The sequence below is a fragment of the Suricata suricatta genome, chromosome 6 (assembly GCF_006229205.1).
Source record: "Suricata suricatta isolate VVHF042 chromosome 6, meerkat_22Aug2017_6uvM2_HiC, whole genome shotgun sequence".
In the NCBI taxonomy this organism is placed as follows: domain Eukaryota; kingdom Metazoa; phylum Chordata; class Mammalia; order Carnivora; family Herpestidae; genus Suricata; species Suricata suricatta.
In genome coordinates, this window is record NC_043705.1 from 46545831 (window position 1) to 46562356 (window position 16526).

The 16526-nt window shown below is 38.5% G+C and overlaps 1 protein-coding gene and 1 non-coding gene across 7 annotated transcripts in view; one reads left to right on the plus strand and one right to left on the minus strand.

Annotated features, from left to right (window-relative positions):
- Positions 1 to 16526, plus strand: part of SREK1 (splicing regulatory glutamic acid and lysine rich protein 1) — a 51824-nt gene that overhangs the window by 24322 nt on the left and 10976 nt on the right. For 5 of the 6 annotated variants that reach the window (XM_029942354.1, XM_029942355.1, XM_029942356.1 and 2 more), the window contains 3 exons: positions 5029 to 5148; positions 5535 to 5897; positions 9839 to 9934. In XM_029942354.1, coding sequence (XP_029798214.1) covers positions 5029 to 5148; positions 5535 to 5897; positions 9839 to 9934 — 579 coding nt within the window. Of the gene's footprint in view, positions 1 to 5028; positions 5149 to 5534; positions 5898 to 9838; positions 9935 to 11333; positions 11408 to 16526 lie in introns of those variants that run through there. The other variant, XM_029942357.1, reaches the window with a different exon arrangement.
- Positions 6384 to 6487, minus strand: LOC115295118. Its single transcript, XR_003910342.1, has one exon. It is a non-coding gene; the product is annotated as a small nucleolar RNA U13 (small nucleolar RNA).

Genomic DNA, 16526 nt, shown 5'->3' on the forward strand with positions numbered 1-16526 from the left:
AAGGTGCTCTCATCCTGGATTTTCTAAGAATAAACTTCATACAGATCTGGCAGAAAGTTTTCATTCTTATTGAGAAAAGGAAACTCCACCCAATCCCTAGTCTCCTCACGGCTTGAGGTATAGAACCTCAGATCTTGGTTTCCAGTAGTTACCTATCTCTAGTCCCATGAGTCAAATGTGGTGCTTCACAAGTCTTTGGTATCATTGATGAGAACCTTCTGCACCCACTTTGGGACCTGAAACACAGGAGTAACTTGGCAGCTATAGCTCCATCTGTTATGCTTCAGCTCTGTTTCTTTTTTTATTTATCCTACTTTTTTTTTTTTTTTTTATGTTTCTTTATTTTGAGAGAGAGAGAGTGTGTGTGTGAGCAGGGATGGGTAGAGAGAGAGAGTCCCAACAGGGCCTGTGCTGTCAGTGAAGAGCCCAAAGAGGGGCTTGATCCCACAACTGTGAGATCATGACCTGAGCCAAAATCAAGAGTTGGATGCTTAACTGACTGAGCTACCCAAGGGTCCCTATTTATCTTACTTTTGATTGCAGTTCTATCATTGTAATTTTTCTTTATTAAAAAAAATCTGTTCTGTTGTATTTAGTCTGGAGTGGACCTCAAAATGTAGACTTGCGATAGCCATCTTAATCGGAAGTGCCCTAAGGAATCATGGCTGAAGTGATAAGTTTTATTGTTTCCTTTAAGATACGGAAGGTGGTGTTATAGAAATGTTAAACTGTATATATAGTGGATCCTAATTACGTGTTACATGTGCACACATACTTCAGTCTAAAGAGAAGGGGTAGAGGAAAGTGTATGAGTGTGTGTGCTGGGTATGTGGTGGTATTGGAGGAGGAGGGTTCGAGGGGAGGGGAAAAAAGGTAACCAGTATGTTGTATGTTGAACCTCATTAGCAAGTTCATTTTAGTCTGTTTTTCTATGCTACCAAGGAGATTGAAGCAGTGAAATAGAAAAAAATAGGATGTTCTTTGTTTGACTCGAGTGAACTATTTTAGCTGTTTACTCATATATACTTTTCTATTATTCTTAGTTTGTAAACTCTTTTTTGGGATACGGTTTGACTGTCTCCCTCCAAGGTCTTCCAGTAAGGCAAGTTCCAGATCCAAGCGAAGGAAGTTGTTTCATGTACAAGGAATAAGGCAGTGCAGCACAAGCCAGACTTGGAGAAGGAAGGCGGTGCTGAAAAAGTGGTACTAGGTCACGGATATTTCTGCAGGTGCACAGGATGTGAAGCAATACAGAATTGAGCTGAAGAGTAGTTACTTTTTTTCTGAGGAGAAAAAGAGACCCATGACTAAGTCTCATTTTGTGTTGATTGCAAAAGCTGGCTTCAAATCCAGTACCTTTGTGGTTTTCTAAGGTTAGAAAAGAACAAAATTTGATGAACATTTGTTTCCTTGACAAGATCTGTGAAGATTGATCTGTTGGAGCATATTATTTAACTGTGCTTTAAGCTGCTTATCATTATCTTTTTAGATATATTTGAGTGTTATCCCTTTCCAAGGGGTAGTGGGAGGATTATTCAATCTAAAATGAAATTTATGAAATATTTAAAATGAAAATAATTTGTTAATTATTCTTAGTTCATGAGAATGCTTTCCTGTATGTCTAACTACATGGCATTAGAAATTATTTTTTTTTAACAAAACCTTTTTTTAAGTGTTTGTTTATTTTTGAGAGAGAGAAAGAGTGTGAGTGGGGGAGGGGCAGAGAGAGAGGGAGACACAGAATCTGAAGCAGGCTCTAGGGTCTGAGCTGTCAGCACAGAGCCCGACACAGGGCTTGAACCCACCAGCCATGAGATTATGACCTGAGCCGAAGTTGGATGCTTAACCTACTGAACCACTCTGAATTACTGGGTAATTTCAGGTGCCCCAGAAATTACTTGTTCTTGACATATATATGCACATATATACATAGCACTCATATATTTATTTTGTAAATTTGTACTATTTTTATATATGTAGAAACACTTGTGGCCTTTATTGACCTCATAAAGAAATAGAAGAGAAGATAGGTTCTGTTTAAGGGGGAAAAATCCCTTACTAAAACATTTGACTTCTGGATCTTGATATGGAGGACCCTACTCCTGTTACCACTTCTCTTATAGGGGAGGAGCAGGATGGCAAGCATTTCTTGGCTTCCCCTCCCCTGCTAGTTGGATTTGATGCCAACCCCAGCCCTGGCTCTCCCCCACTAGACTTAATAGCGGGAGTGTGAGTTTTAGGAGCCTTTGCTCTTGAAGGCCCACTGTCTTCTACTCTCTCAGCATTCTCAGATGTTTCTAGAGCCTCCCTCCCCTCCTTCCCTCCCCCCCTGCCCTCCCCCTCCAATCCTTTCCCTGTTCTTTCCCTTTCTATAATAGGAGGTAGGAAGGAGTTTCTTGTCACTTTGACCTTGGTTAGGACTGGGTAGATGTGTTTCCACTTTGTTAAAATTTTTATATGTGTTTTTTTTTTTCCAAAGGACAGAGTTAGAAAAGGTAGGTGGTACTGTAATTATTATATTTTAAAGTTGAGTAACCTTGACAGACCAGCATGGGAACGCTGAGACATTTTTTGCTATTTTAATGGGAAACAGTGGACTTAGAGTTGAACTTTGATGAGACATAATGGTAAGTTGCCCTGTATTTAAACAGTTTAATTTATAAATGCAGTTTTGACCTTATGCTAAAATGAGATCTAATAGTAACTCAAGTCTTTCTCTTTAGTTGGATTAGATTTGCTTTTGACTTGAAGCTTTTAGTGTTCAAGTCAGAACTCGTCCGGGGCACCTAGTGGTGATAGGACTTGAAAGTACTTCATGTCAAAATTAAAATACAGTAGTTACTCTTGGGACCTTGAAACTCTGAGGACCCACAGAGTAAGGTGGGAAGCCAAGTGATCAGTGTTTTTTAAATTAATTTTACTTATTAAGGCTACCCTTAATTTTTTAAAAGGTGTTTCTTTGCTTAATTAAGGTTGGAAAGCAGTGTTTGAGGAAAACAATTCCTATGTCTATTTTCAGTAAGATTAACTAGAACAGACATGTTAAGAGTATCTATTAAGTACCTAGAAGCAAAGGCCTTATAAACATTAGCGTTATGTGTATTTCTATAAATGGATTAAAAAAGAAAGCAGTTTGGGGCGCCTGGGTGGCTCAGTCGGTTAGGCTTCCGACTTCGGCTCAGATCAGATCTCACGTTTGTGGGTTCGAGCCCTGCGTCAGGCTCTGTGCTGACAGCTTAGCTCAGAGCCTGGAGCCTGTTTCCAGTTCTGTGTCTCCTTCTCTCTCTGCCCCTCCCCCTCTCATGCTCTGCCTCTCTCTGTATCAAAAATAAATAAAACATTTAAAAAAATTAAAAAAAAAAAAAGAAAGCAGTTTTGCCTTAATACCTAGTACTTGACCCTTGTCTCTTAATTTATTAGTAATGAAGATGTCTACAATTGTGTTAAAAATGTGGTATGAAGATGAATGTATAATTTTAAAGCAATATAAGAGATGAGTGAGTGATTCAGTTGAGAATTAGCTATTAGAAAACAAATTTTAACTAACTGAAAAATGTGTTTAAAAAATAAGATTTAATTATTGGAAATTGGAGATTTTTGTTTTTTTAGCGTATCATAAGCATTTAACTGTATGTATTTCTCTCATAGATCTTTGTTTTTTAATTCATGAAAACATGACTATCAAGATGAATTTTAATTGTATAAAGCATACTTATGGAAGTTCATATGATCTCCTTGGACTATATAAAGATAGAAAATTTTCATATATGCTAATTATTAATAGTGATGTTATTGAACGTTCAGATTCTTAAGCGTTTACTCTGTGCCAGAGACTGCTAGGCAGTCTTTCATGTATCATCTGATTCAGTCCTTGTGACAGCCCTTAGGTGATGTGGGTATGATTCTGACTCCAACTTGATAGACGAAGAAACTAGGCTTAGAGAGGGTAAGTGACTAGCCACAGTTCTCACAGCTAGTGTGTGGCACAGCCGAGTGTCAGAGCCCCATTGGTTCACTCCTGAGCTGGTGAGTCTCATAACTTTGTTATTTAAGTTGTGTGCATTCAGTTTTGTTACGTTTTCATACAGTTACTAAGATACCTCATTACGAAAAAAATCACATTATATAAGCAATATTTCAGTGGGAAGAAGGGGCCTAGAGAATTTCAGAATTGGAGTAAGTTATTTTTCCTGCAAGAATTCTAGTTTAATAAAGGTTTCTTCTAATAGCTGTATGTATGTATTTTTTTAGTTTTTGAGAGAGAGAGAGAGACAGCACAAGCAAAGAAGGGGCAGAGAGAGAGGGAGACACAGAATCAGAAGCAGGCTCCAGGCTCTGAGCTGTCAGCACACAGCATGACGCGGGACTTGAACCCACAAACAGTGAGATTATGACTTGAGCCAAAGTTGGAAGCTTAATGACTGACCCACCCAGGCGCCCCTAATAGCTGTGTTTGTATGGTTATAAAATCAAGGTCTTGCGAATCCAACATTTAATTATATATAGCTTTAACTCATGAATGATGTTTATTTTCCTGTCGCACTAGTAGCATAATTAGTACTGTGCATCCTTAATACATTCTTAATATATGTTACAACAGACCTCACACAGCCAGTTAGAGAAACTGTTCAGGCATACAACCACTATATTTCTTGTCAGACCAGAACAACAAGCAGTCCTGTTCCAATTTGTGCTATAAAACTTGTTCTGTGAGAGCAGTCCTGTAATAGTTGGTATATAATGATTAGCAAAGGAAAAGCCACACTTGGATATACCAGCTTTAGTCTGATAGGGGAGAACTTAAATTCTTTCTCTGTCTTTGTGTTGTGGATAATGAACTCTTTGGTAAAGTTGCCAGTAAATAATTTATTTCAAATTATCTGAAGCATTTCATAATAGAGAATTTTAAAATACTGATAAATACTATTGGGATCAGTTTAAAATTTTTCTTACCTGGAAGATATCTTTAATTTTTAAAAACAAATTCTAAGGGTAAGTTTGACATTACAACAACTTGTTTTTCTTTAGGAGTAGATCCCATAATAGATCACGTTCAAGACAAAAAGACAGACGTAGATCTAAAAGCCCACATAAAAAACGCTCTAAATCAAGGGAGAGACGGAAGTCAAGGAGTCGTTCACGTTCACGGTGAGTTTTGAGGGATGTTAGTGGTAATTTTTTTCAAGGCTTCATTTGTTAAAAAATTACTGTGGTTTATTTAGGCTTTTAATCAGAGACATGAAACTTTTTCTGTTTGTTTTAATAGTGATTAATACTGATTGCCATTGATTTGGATTTAATGATGATCAGAATGACTCTTGAGGTTTCTAAAATACTTAATTGAGCCTAATAATTGTTTCATTTAGCAGCTTCATGTGCACCTGGGTTATATAGAAATTATTATGTGATGTGTTGTAAGCTAGTATAAGTTGTCTTGTGTTGATAACTGTTGAAGACAGAAAGGGAGGTCCTTTTTGGGGAGTAGAATAATATTAGTTGTGAATGTATTTATTTATTTATTTTTGTTTTTAAAGGGACAAGAGAAAAGACACGCGAGAAAAGATCAAGGAAAAGGAAAGAGTGAAAGAAAAAGATAGAGAAAAGGAAAGGGAAAAAGAGAGAGACAGGGAGAAGGATCGTGAAAAAGAAAAAGAACGGGGTAAAAACAAAGATAAAGACCGGGAAAAGGACCGGGATAAAGACAAGGAAAAAGAGAGAGAGAGAGAGCGGGACAAAGAGCACGACAAGGAGCGAGACAAGGAAAAGGAGCAGGACAAGGAAAAGGAGCGGGACAAAGACAGATCCAAAGAGACAGATGAGAAAAGAAAGAAGGATAAAAAATCCAGAACACCACCCCGAAGTTACAATGCATCAAGAAGATCCCGTAGTTCCAGCAGGTTTGATTATGCTTAAAATCTTCACTGGGGTCAAATGAAATCGTAAATTATCCCATGCAAGTGGAAATGGTCTAATAATATGAGAACATTTTCCTCTAATTGCGGGGTGAACATTTCTCTTTTAGAGCACTTGCCACAATCTTGAGCCTGTGGGAGGAGGAAGAGATAATAATTGGGCAAAATTATCTGAAAAGTTTTAACTGTGGTTTATAATCCACTGTTTTAACCCTCTGGGCGGCAGTGGCTGCTGCTGCTTATTTTTTTGGAGGATGAGGTGGCAAGGGCAAGTTTTTCTTCCTTCTTTCCTTTCTTCCTCAGACTTCTGTATTTCTTTGGAATGATGTGCTAAATTCAGTATTCAAAAATGATTGCTAAACTTGCAGTGTTATCCTTTTTGTCATTACAGTTTATTTTTACTGCTCTATTTTAAGTGAGTGCATGACGTTTAAATTTTGGTTTTCCTTTATCTGTCAGTTTTTTTTCCCACGTCAGACAGGTAATGTGCCAACGTGGTAACAAGGTTTAAGGGTGGCACATGTCACACAATGGCGCGAACCCTCGATCATCACGCTTATGAACTACAGAAGGATCTGTCAATTTTAAGGTTTTGTGTTTTTGTTAGAGACTGTTCCCTCTATTGATAAGTACACTGCCACCAGGTGGCAGCAGGTTGCCATAGTAACAGCTGCAAAAAGAGACCCTTCCTTGATTCAAGATTATCCAAATCTGTATCCATTACTCCAGATGATACCGTAACTGACAAACAGGTTCCTAACTTGTGTTAAGCTAGGTCATATTTTAGCCAGTTTTCTGGATATTTTAAATGTAGTTTTGCATGGAAAATATTTGGAGACAAATGAGTATTTCCTGTTTTTGTTGTTCTGGTGGGTGTTTTTTTTTTTTTTTTTTAACTTTAGGCTGTTCATGATATCAGTGTTTGGTCAGGTAACACAAAATAATTGCAGGCATTTATTGAATGCTTTACTATATACCAGATTTTGTCTCAGCACAGTTTTTTGTGACCTACCTTATTTAATCTTCACAGTAAACCTGTGAGAAGACTGTTATTATCATATGAACTACGAAGAAATGGAAGCTTAGGGGAAATTCTCCATCTGCTCTCCACTTTCACATTAGAAGTACAGTAGCTCTTTCTCTTCCTTTTAGGAGGCTAAATTTCATTGAGAATTCTATAACTGGTACTTGGTACCTGCTTTTAAAAGCTGCCTCAGAAGCATCAAGTTGAAAGCAAGAGTGTATGTTCAAATGGGACTTAAAATAGATCACTGCCATATTTTGGCAAATTGGACCAGAAACTGAAGAATTATTCTTGGCCTCATTGCTCTGGATACCAGCTGAGCCTCACAACTGCAGTGTCCCTGCACAGTGATTTTATTGATCGTCACATATTCCGTCATGTTTATGTGATCATTTAGTCACTGCCCTTTGTAACACAAAATAAGGTTTTGATTCCTTTTAAGTTCAGTTGAATTTACTTTTTTGATGACTTTGAAATGTTTTATTTTTTCAGAGGCTGTTTTAAGTTGCTTGTCATTTAAGAAAGTTCAGATGTTCACCTTCATTCTTAAATATACTCTTAACTAACCACTGAAGCCTGGATAGTAAATGCTGACTGACATCAGTTTCTAAAGGTTCAGAAGTTTGGAATGTTCCGTGCTTTCCGAGGAGTTTGGCCAAGAGTTAACAGTTTCAGCTTTCAGCATTTTTCTGTTACTCATGTGCTCTGAATCGTTGAGTAAACAGGAAACATTTTAACTGCCCAGAAAAATACTGTGCTTGGTATTTTTATCTTCAGCGTTGTCCCCTAACCTACGGTTTTAAAGAAAGATTTGATATTTAAGCAGAAAATATTTATTGACCCTGGGTATGTGTCAGAGACTGTACTTGGTACTTTACAGGTATTGTCCTAAATCCTCATCCCAGCGCTACAAGGCATGAGTTACTAACTCCCTTTTCCAGGTGGAAGAACTGAAAGTCAAGAGTACGTAATATGATCCTGGTCATATAGGGTGATAGGGGTTGGAACCAAAATTTCAGTTAGTCTTTCCAACTACAGTTCTTCAAACTACGGCTGACTGCTTCTTTTTCAACTAATTGACATTCTAGATTGATGTCTTTCTAGGCTTCGCACTTATTATTATCACCAGATGTCAGTCATTAGATGTCCCCCTATACCTAGTGCTTTTTTTTAAAAATGCTTATTTATTTTTTAGAGAGAGAGATGGAGCACAAGCAGGGGAGGCAGAGAGAAAGAGAGAGACACAGAATCTGAAGTTTCCAGGCTCTGAGCTGCTGTGCTGGCAGCTCAGAGCCTGACGCAGGGTTTGAACTCACAGACAATGAGACCATGACTTGAGCTATAGTCAGATGCTCACCCAACTGAGCCACCCAGGCATCCCTACATAGTGCTTCTTGAACAAGGACTTAAACTGGTCAGGGTGGAATCATTTTGTGTAAACAAGTAAGATACACTCACGTTCTCATGCTGTGAAATAAGTACCTCCTGTACTTGTGCTGCTGAGCTATGAAGGCCTGGCATTGACTGAATGGAATATTGTTCTCTAATTTTCACATTAATTAGGAAGTGTAGTTTTGGGGCATCTTCAAACTAAAATTGGGTAATGGAGGAGGGAACCTTAGGTAGAATTGGAATTGATTGTGCTTCCAAAGTTCTTGAGCTTTTTTTTTATGTTTGTTTACTTTTGAGACAGAAACAGAGCATGAGTTGGGGAGGGGCAAAGAGAGAGGGAGACATAGAATCTGAAGCAGGCTTCAGGCTCTGAGCTCTTAGCACAGAGCCCGACATGGAGCTAGAACACACGAACTGTGAGATCATGACCTGAGCTGAAGTCGGATGCTCAACCAGCTCAGCCACCCAGGCGCCCCTGAGCTTTTTTTTTTTTAAATAACATCTGTGTCTACCATATCTGAGCAATAGCTAGTTTTTTGTATTTTATAATGAAAATGTAGGCAAAATGTTTCATTAGCCTAGAATCATCTTACTGAAGTGGTATACAGGACTTGAATTCTAGGGGGTTTGGTTCTTTCACCTATATGGCCATTAACCATTAGGGCTTCTTGTGAAATAGATCATTGGACACATTAATTGTAATAACATATTTTCCCCTACTTCATCCCCTGAATTTTGGACATCTTGAAATTCATTGTTTCTCATTTGACCAGGTTTTCAATGAAGTAATTTTGAATATGCACCATTTGCTAACATGTTAGCAAAATAGATTTTAGTAATACTAAACAGTGTTAATCAAGATAGTATTTTTTATTTCATATTTAAGCCCCAGCTTCTGTCTTAGCAACTTGTGCACTCACTTTTAAATGAATAGAGCAATAAAATGGCAGGAAGTTGGAGGGTAAAACAATTTCTCTGTTAAGTGAATTAATGTAAATACTTTTCTAGAGACCTTCTAAATGCTCGGATCTGGAAAGTTCACTTTTTACAAGCCAACTTAATCTTTTAGTTCTTGAAAAGGACCTATTACCTTATTATGAAAGAATCCACAGTGGGGCAGCGAGGAGCTAGAAGCATGACAGAGGATCCAGATAAATAAAACATGTTTTAGATGCTGAGGAAGGCCCTATTTGAGAGAATCAGAAACATATATTAATATTCTTTCTATTCAGGAAATTATTGTTCAAGTAAACCAGATGAAAAAAAGTCTTCTACCTTTTCAGTTATGAAACCTTAGAACATATTTTCCATATCTACGAAATTGATGGTTCAGAATTTGACCTACACTGAAATTACATAACAGAACTTGTTCTTAAAGGACATGAGTTTGAACTGACCTTTTAAGAATACTGTTCACATGAGAGCATTAAGCACCCTATTGCTTTTGTATGTTTGGATTGTACTGTATTTAAATTGCTGTATTTTTAAATGATATATTTTCACCTTTCAGGGAAAGGCGTAGGAGGAGGAGCAGGAGTTCTTCTAGGTCACCAAGAACATCAAAAACCATAAAAAGGAAATCTTCTAGGTCTCCATCCCCAAGGAGGTAGGTTGAAAGCATAAATCCAAGAACTGAAGTAGGGGGAGAAAAATTTACTTTTTTATCCTATTTTTAAAGTTTATTTTTTTATTCTTATTTAAAATTTTTTTTTTAATGTTTTATTTATTTTTGAGAAAGACAGTGCAAGCAGGGGACGGGCAGAGAGAGAGAGAGAGGGAGGCACGATACAAAGCAGGTTCCAGGCTCCAAGCTGTCAGCATAGAGCCTGACGCAGGAGTCGAACCCATGAGCTGTGAGATCATGACCTGAGCTGAAGTTGGATGCTTAACCAACTCAGCCATCCAGGTGCCCCTATTTTTCTTTTTTTTAAGGATTGTTTATTGAGAGAAAACACTAGTGGATGAGGGGGCAGAGAGAGAGGGAGAGAAAGAGAACAGAGCAGGGCAGGGGCAGAGAGTGAGGGAGAGAGATAATCCCAAGCAGAGCCCCACGTGGGGCTCCAACCCACAAACCATGAGATTATGATGTGAGCCAAAATCAAGAGTTGGATGCTTAACCGATTGAGCTACCCAAGCACCCCCATTTTTAAATTTTATATTTTAAGTGAGAATGTGTTATAAACATTTGCATGTTTCAGAAATCACAGCAGCATAAAATTATACATCAGTAGATCTTAATTTTACTGATGTTTTCATCTCATTATGAAGTCCCCGTGAGTAATGACTTCACTTTTTTGTATTGTATATCCTTCCAGTTTTGTGTAGAGGTATACAATATGGAAATACATAGTTTTTGTTCATATTTCTTTTGTAAAACATAGTACAAAATATACACTGTTGTGCCCTTGCTTTTTGTTGCCCAACTACATGGATATCTTTACGTTTTCATGAATCACAGTGTTGCTTTGTTCTTTTTAACAGCGGCATGGACTACTGTTATGTGGCAGTAACTTGGTTTTTTCAACCAGCCTGCAGTGGAATGGGTTTCTTAATTTTAAACTTAACTTTGTCCTGTGTAGGTGTGTGGGAAAATTCTAGAAGTGGTATTGTTGTGTCAGAGATGAAGTGTGTTTGTGATTTTGAGAGATATTTCTGTTTTGACCTCCATAAAGATTGGCAGCACTTTGCACTATACCTGGTGTGTATGAGAGTACCTGTTTTCCTATAGTTACAACATACTGTGTTATTAAAGTTGTCTAATAGATGAGAAATGGTACCAGTATCTAGTAATTTTAGTTGATTTAAGAGCGAAGGTGACCATCTCTTTATATATTTGAAGGCCATTTGTAATTCCTTTCCTTGGGAGTTGTTTGTGTATGTAGGCCATTTGTCTTTGGGATCTGTTTTTTGTTTTCAAAATTTTCTTATTTCCAGACTCATTTTTTTGTATTCATTGATGATGATGATGATGATGATTATAATTATTATTTAACTCCCAACCTGAGGCTTCAACTCCTGGCTACTGAGATCAAGAGTTCCATGCTCTTCTGACTGAGCCATCCAGACGCCTTTCTATTAGGGAGATTATTCTTTAGTGATTTGATGCCAGGTATCATTCTTAGTTTGTCATTTGTTATCAGAAATTATTAATGAGACTTGATTTTACAAAAGTTTTTGATTTTTTTTTTAGGTTTATTTATTTTGAAAGAGAGAGAGAGAGAGCGAGAGAGCAAGCACGAGTGAAGGAGGAGAAGAAAGAGAGGGAGACCAGAGAGAATTCCAGGCAGGTTCCACACTCTTAAGCACAGAGCCTGACTTGGGGCTCAAACTCAAGAACTGTGAGATCTGGACCTGAGCCAAAATCAAGAGTTGGATGTTTTTTTATTTTTATTTTTTATTTTTTTAATTAATAGTTTATTACCAAGTTGGTTTCCATATAACACCCAGGGCTCTTCTGCACAAGTGCCCCTCTCTATGACTGTCACCCTCCTTCCCCTTAACCCTCTCCCTCTTCAGCCCTCAGTTTGTTCTCAGGATTCAAAGGTCTCTCGTGATTTGCCTCACTCCTTCTCCCCAACTCTTTTCCCCCACTTTCCTTTTCCCATGGTCTCCTATTAGGTTTCTCCTATTAGACCTATGAGTGACAACATATGGTATCTGTCCTTCTCTGCCTGACTTATTTCGCTAAGCATGACTTCCTCTAGGTCCATGGAGTTGTATGTTTAAATGACTGATCCATTCAGGTGCTTCTAAGAGTTTTTGATTATATAATTTCTCAAGGTTTTTCTTCTTTCTATTTTTAAAAATGTTTATTTTTTAGAGAGAGACAGAGGGAGACAGATTTCAAGCAGGCTCTGCGCTGACAGCAGAAAGCCCCATGTGGGGCTTGAATTCACAAGCTCTGACATCATAACCTGAGCCGAAGTTGGACACTTAACCAATTGAGCCACCCAGGCGCTCCCCCCCCATTTTTTTTTTTAAGTAAACTCTGCCCCCAATATGGGGCTCAAACTCAAAACCTTGAGATTGAGAGTTACTTGTTTTACTCACTGAGCCAGACAGGTGCCCCTCAAATGTTTTCTTTCATGACTTGGAGATTTTCAGTCCTAAAGTTAGAAAGGTCTTTTCTAGAGAATCCCCCCCACCACTTGTTTCTTCTTGTACTTTTATGGATTTAGATTTTGCATTCAGATAAGCTTTCCTATTGATTAGTACCATTTCTTAAAAACTCAGCTTTTCTTTCTTTCTTTCTTTTTTTTTTGTAATGCTTATGTATCTTGAGAAAGAGAGTGTGTTCGTGAGCGAGGGGAAGGGCAGAGAGGAGAGAGAGAATCCCAGGCAGGCTCCACTCTGTCAGCACAGAGCCCAATGCATGACTTGATCTCAACACAGGACTAGGCTAGATCCATGAACTGTGAGGCCATAACCTGAGTGGAAAATGAGAGTTGGACGCTTAACCAAGTGAGTTTCCGAGGTGCCCAAAAAACTTAATTTTCCCAACACTAATTTGATATGTTGCCTTTTCAGGTACTGAGTGTTTCTGTTTGTGTTTGGGTCTGTTCCTGGGCCTTTTCTGGAGTGGTTTGATGACTCATGTGCTAGTGCCCCGTGCTTTTTATTATTTAGTTTGTGTAATCTTTTTTTTTTTTTTTTTTAAACATTTAGTGAGACTGATTCTCCAGGCGCCTGGGTGGCTCAGTCGGTTAAGCCTCCGACTTCGGCTCAGGTCATGATCTCATGTTCATGGATTCGAGCCCTGCGTCAGGCTCTGTGCTGACAGCTAGCTCAGAGCTTCGAGCCTGCTTCCGGATCTGTGTCTCCTTCTCTCTCTGCCCCTCCCCCTCTCATGCTCTGTCTCTCTCTCTCTCTCTCTCTCAAAAATAAATAAAACATTAAAAAAAAAAAAAAAAGACTGATTCTCCTTCACACTTCCACTGCTCTTTTTTTGAGTTTTCCTGACCCTTCTTGCCTGTGTAACAGGCTGTCTGTTGTCTGTTGTTTAGGTTCTGGAAGTAAAGTCTGGTGATGATGTGAATTACAGTTGCATTAGATTAATTTCTTTTTCTCTTCCTTTCTCTGTCTCTCATATTTGTTATTTTTCCCCCAGTTATTTAAATTCTAGTTAACATGTAGTGTTTTGGTTCCAGTAATAGAATTTGGTGATTCATCACTTACACATGCTCAGTGCTCATCACAACATGTGCCCTCCTTATGCTATCATCCATTTAGCCCATCCCCTCCCACCTCCCTTTCTACCCTCAGTTTGTTTTCTGTCTTTAAAAGAGTCTCTTCTCTTGAATACTGAAAATGAACTGTGGGCTGAAGGGGGAAAGGGGAAGGGGGTGAAGGTCATGGAGGGGGGCACTTGTGGGGAAGAGCACTGGGTGTTACATGGAAACCAGTTTGACAATAAACTATATATGAAGTTGAAAAAATAAGAGTCTCTTATGGGGGTGCCTGGGTGGCTCAGTTTGTCAAGCATCCAATTTTAGCTCCGGTCATGATCTCATAGTTCGTGAGTTCAAGCCCCCAAGTCACACTCCACACTGACAGTGTGGAACCTGCTTGGGATTCTCTCTCTCCCCCTTTCTCTCTGCCCTTCCCTCACTCTCTCTCTCTTTCTCCCTCTCCAAATAAATAAACTTTAAAAAAAGGTTAAAAAATATAATCATTTAAAAAAAATCTCCTGGTTTGCCTCCTTTTCTGTTATTTTTCCTTTCCTTTCCCTATGTTCATCTGTTTTGTTAGATTCCACATAGAAGTGAAATCCTGTGGTACTTGTCTTTCTCTGACTTACTAGCTTAGTGTAGTATACTCTAGTTCCACTGCATCCACATCATTGCAAATGGCAAGATTTTAATCACTGATTGTGTGTATACCACATCTTTAGCCATTTATCAGTTGATGGACATTTGGACTCTTTCCATAATTTGACTATTGTTGATAGTGCTGTTGTAAACATTGGGGTGCATGTACCCATTTGTATCAGCATTTTGGTATCCTTTGGGTAAATATTTAGTAGAGCAATTGCTTGGTTATCATGTACTTTATTTTTAACTTTGTGAAGAACTTCCATACTGTTGGACTAACTGCACCAGTTTGCATTCCGATGAACTGTGTAAGAGGGTTCCCCTTTTTCCACATCCTTGCCAGCATCTGTTGTTTCCTGAGTTGTTAATTTTAGCCATTCTGACAGCTGTGACATGGTATCTCATTGTGGTTCTGATTTATATTTCCTTGGTGATGAATGATGTTGAGCATTTTTTCGTTTGTCTCTTAGCCATTTGTAAGTCTTCTTTGGAGAAATTTCTTTGATAAGTTTTAAGGGTTTTTTTATAGACTTTGAATAACTAGCCCTTTCCTCATTTGCAAATATCTTCTCCCTTTCTGTCAGTTAGTTGCCTTTTAGTTTTATTGATGGTTTCCTTTGCTGTGCAGAAGCTTTGTATCTTGATGAGTTCCCACTTGTTCATTCTTGCTTTTGTTTCCCTTGCCTCTGGAGATTTGTCAAGTAAGACCTTGCTGCAGCTGAGGTCAGAGAGGTTGCTGCCTGCGTTCTCTTCTAGGATTGCGATGGTTTCCTGTCTCACATTTAGGTATTTGATGCGTTTTGAATTTATTTTTGTGTATGGTATAAGAAAGTTGTTCAGGTTTGTTCTTCTGCATGTTGCCGTCCAGTTCTCCCAGCACTGTTTGTTAAAGGGACTCTTTTTTTTTTCCATTGGATATTTTTTCTTGCTTTGTTGAATATTAGTTGACCGTATAATTTTGGGCCCGGTTTTGAGTTCTCTGTTCTGTTCCATTGATTTTTGTGTCTGTTTTTATGCGGGTACCATACTGTCTTGGTAATTACAGCTTTGTGACACAGGTTTAAGTCCAGAATTGTGGTGCCTCTTTCTTGTTTTTCTCTTCCTTCCTTCTTTCCTTTCTTCTTTCCTCCCTCCCTCTCTCCTCTCTCTCTCTCTCTCTCCCAAATTTAAAAATTTTTAATGTTTGTTTATTTTTGAGAGAGGAAGCAAATGCAAGCCGGGGAGGGACAGAGGATCCAAAGCAGGCTCTGCTGTCAGCACAGAGCCTGAGGCGGGGCTTGAACTCCTGAACTATGAGATCATGACCTGAGCGGAAGTCAGGTGCTTAGCTGACTAAACCACCCAGGCACCCTGTTTTTCTTTTTCTTTTTAAAAAATTTTGTTTGTTTGTTTGTTTGTTTAGAGAGAGAGAATCCCAGGCAGGCTCCATGTTGTCAACACAGAGCCCAATGTGGGGCTCAATCTCACAAACCATGAGATCACTACCTGAGCCCAAATCAAGAGTCAGAAGCTTAGTCACCCAGGCACCCCTTGCTTTTCTTTTTCAACATTACTTTGGCTATTTAAGGTCTTTGCTGGTTTCATACAAATTTTAGAATTGTTTGTTCTAGCTCTGTGAAAAATGCTGGCATTATTTTGATAGGGATTACATTGAATGTGTAGATTGGTTTGGGTAGTATATATATTTTAACAGTATTTGCTCTTCCAATCCATGAGCATGGAATATTTTTTGATTCCTTTTGTCGTCTTCATTTTTTTTCATAAGGATTCTTTAGTTTCCAGAGTACAGATCTTTCACCTCTTTTATTCCCAGGTATCTTGAAGTTTTTGGCACATTTGTAAGTGGAATTGATTCCTTCATTTCTCTCTCGGCTGCTTCATTATTGGTGTATAGAAATGCAGCATTTCTCTATGTTGATTTTATATTCTGTGACACTGCTGAGTTTGTGTCTCGAGTTCTAGCGACTTTGCTGAATTTATGTATAAGTTCTACAAATGTTTTGGCAGACTCTTCCTGGTTTTCTCATAGTGTATCATGTCATCTGTCAAGCGTGAATGTTTGACTTCCTCCTTGCTGATTTGGATGCTTTTTATTTCTTTTTGTTGTCTGATTGCTGAGGCTAGGACTTCGAGTACTGTATTGAACAGCAGTGGTGAGAGTGGACATCCCTGTGTGTTCCTGACCGTAGGGGAGAAACTCTCAGATTTTCCCCATTGAGGACAGTATTAGCTGTGGGGCTTTGGTATATGGCTTTTGTGGTGTTGAGGTATGTTCCTTCTATCCCTACTTTCTTGAGGGGTTTATCAAGAAAGGATGCTGTTATTTTGTTAAATGCTTTTTTGGTATCTTTTGAGATGATCATATGGTCCTTATCCTTTATTTATGTG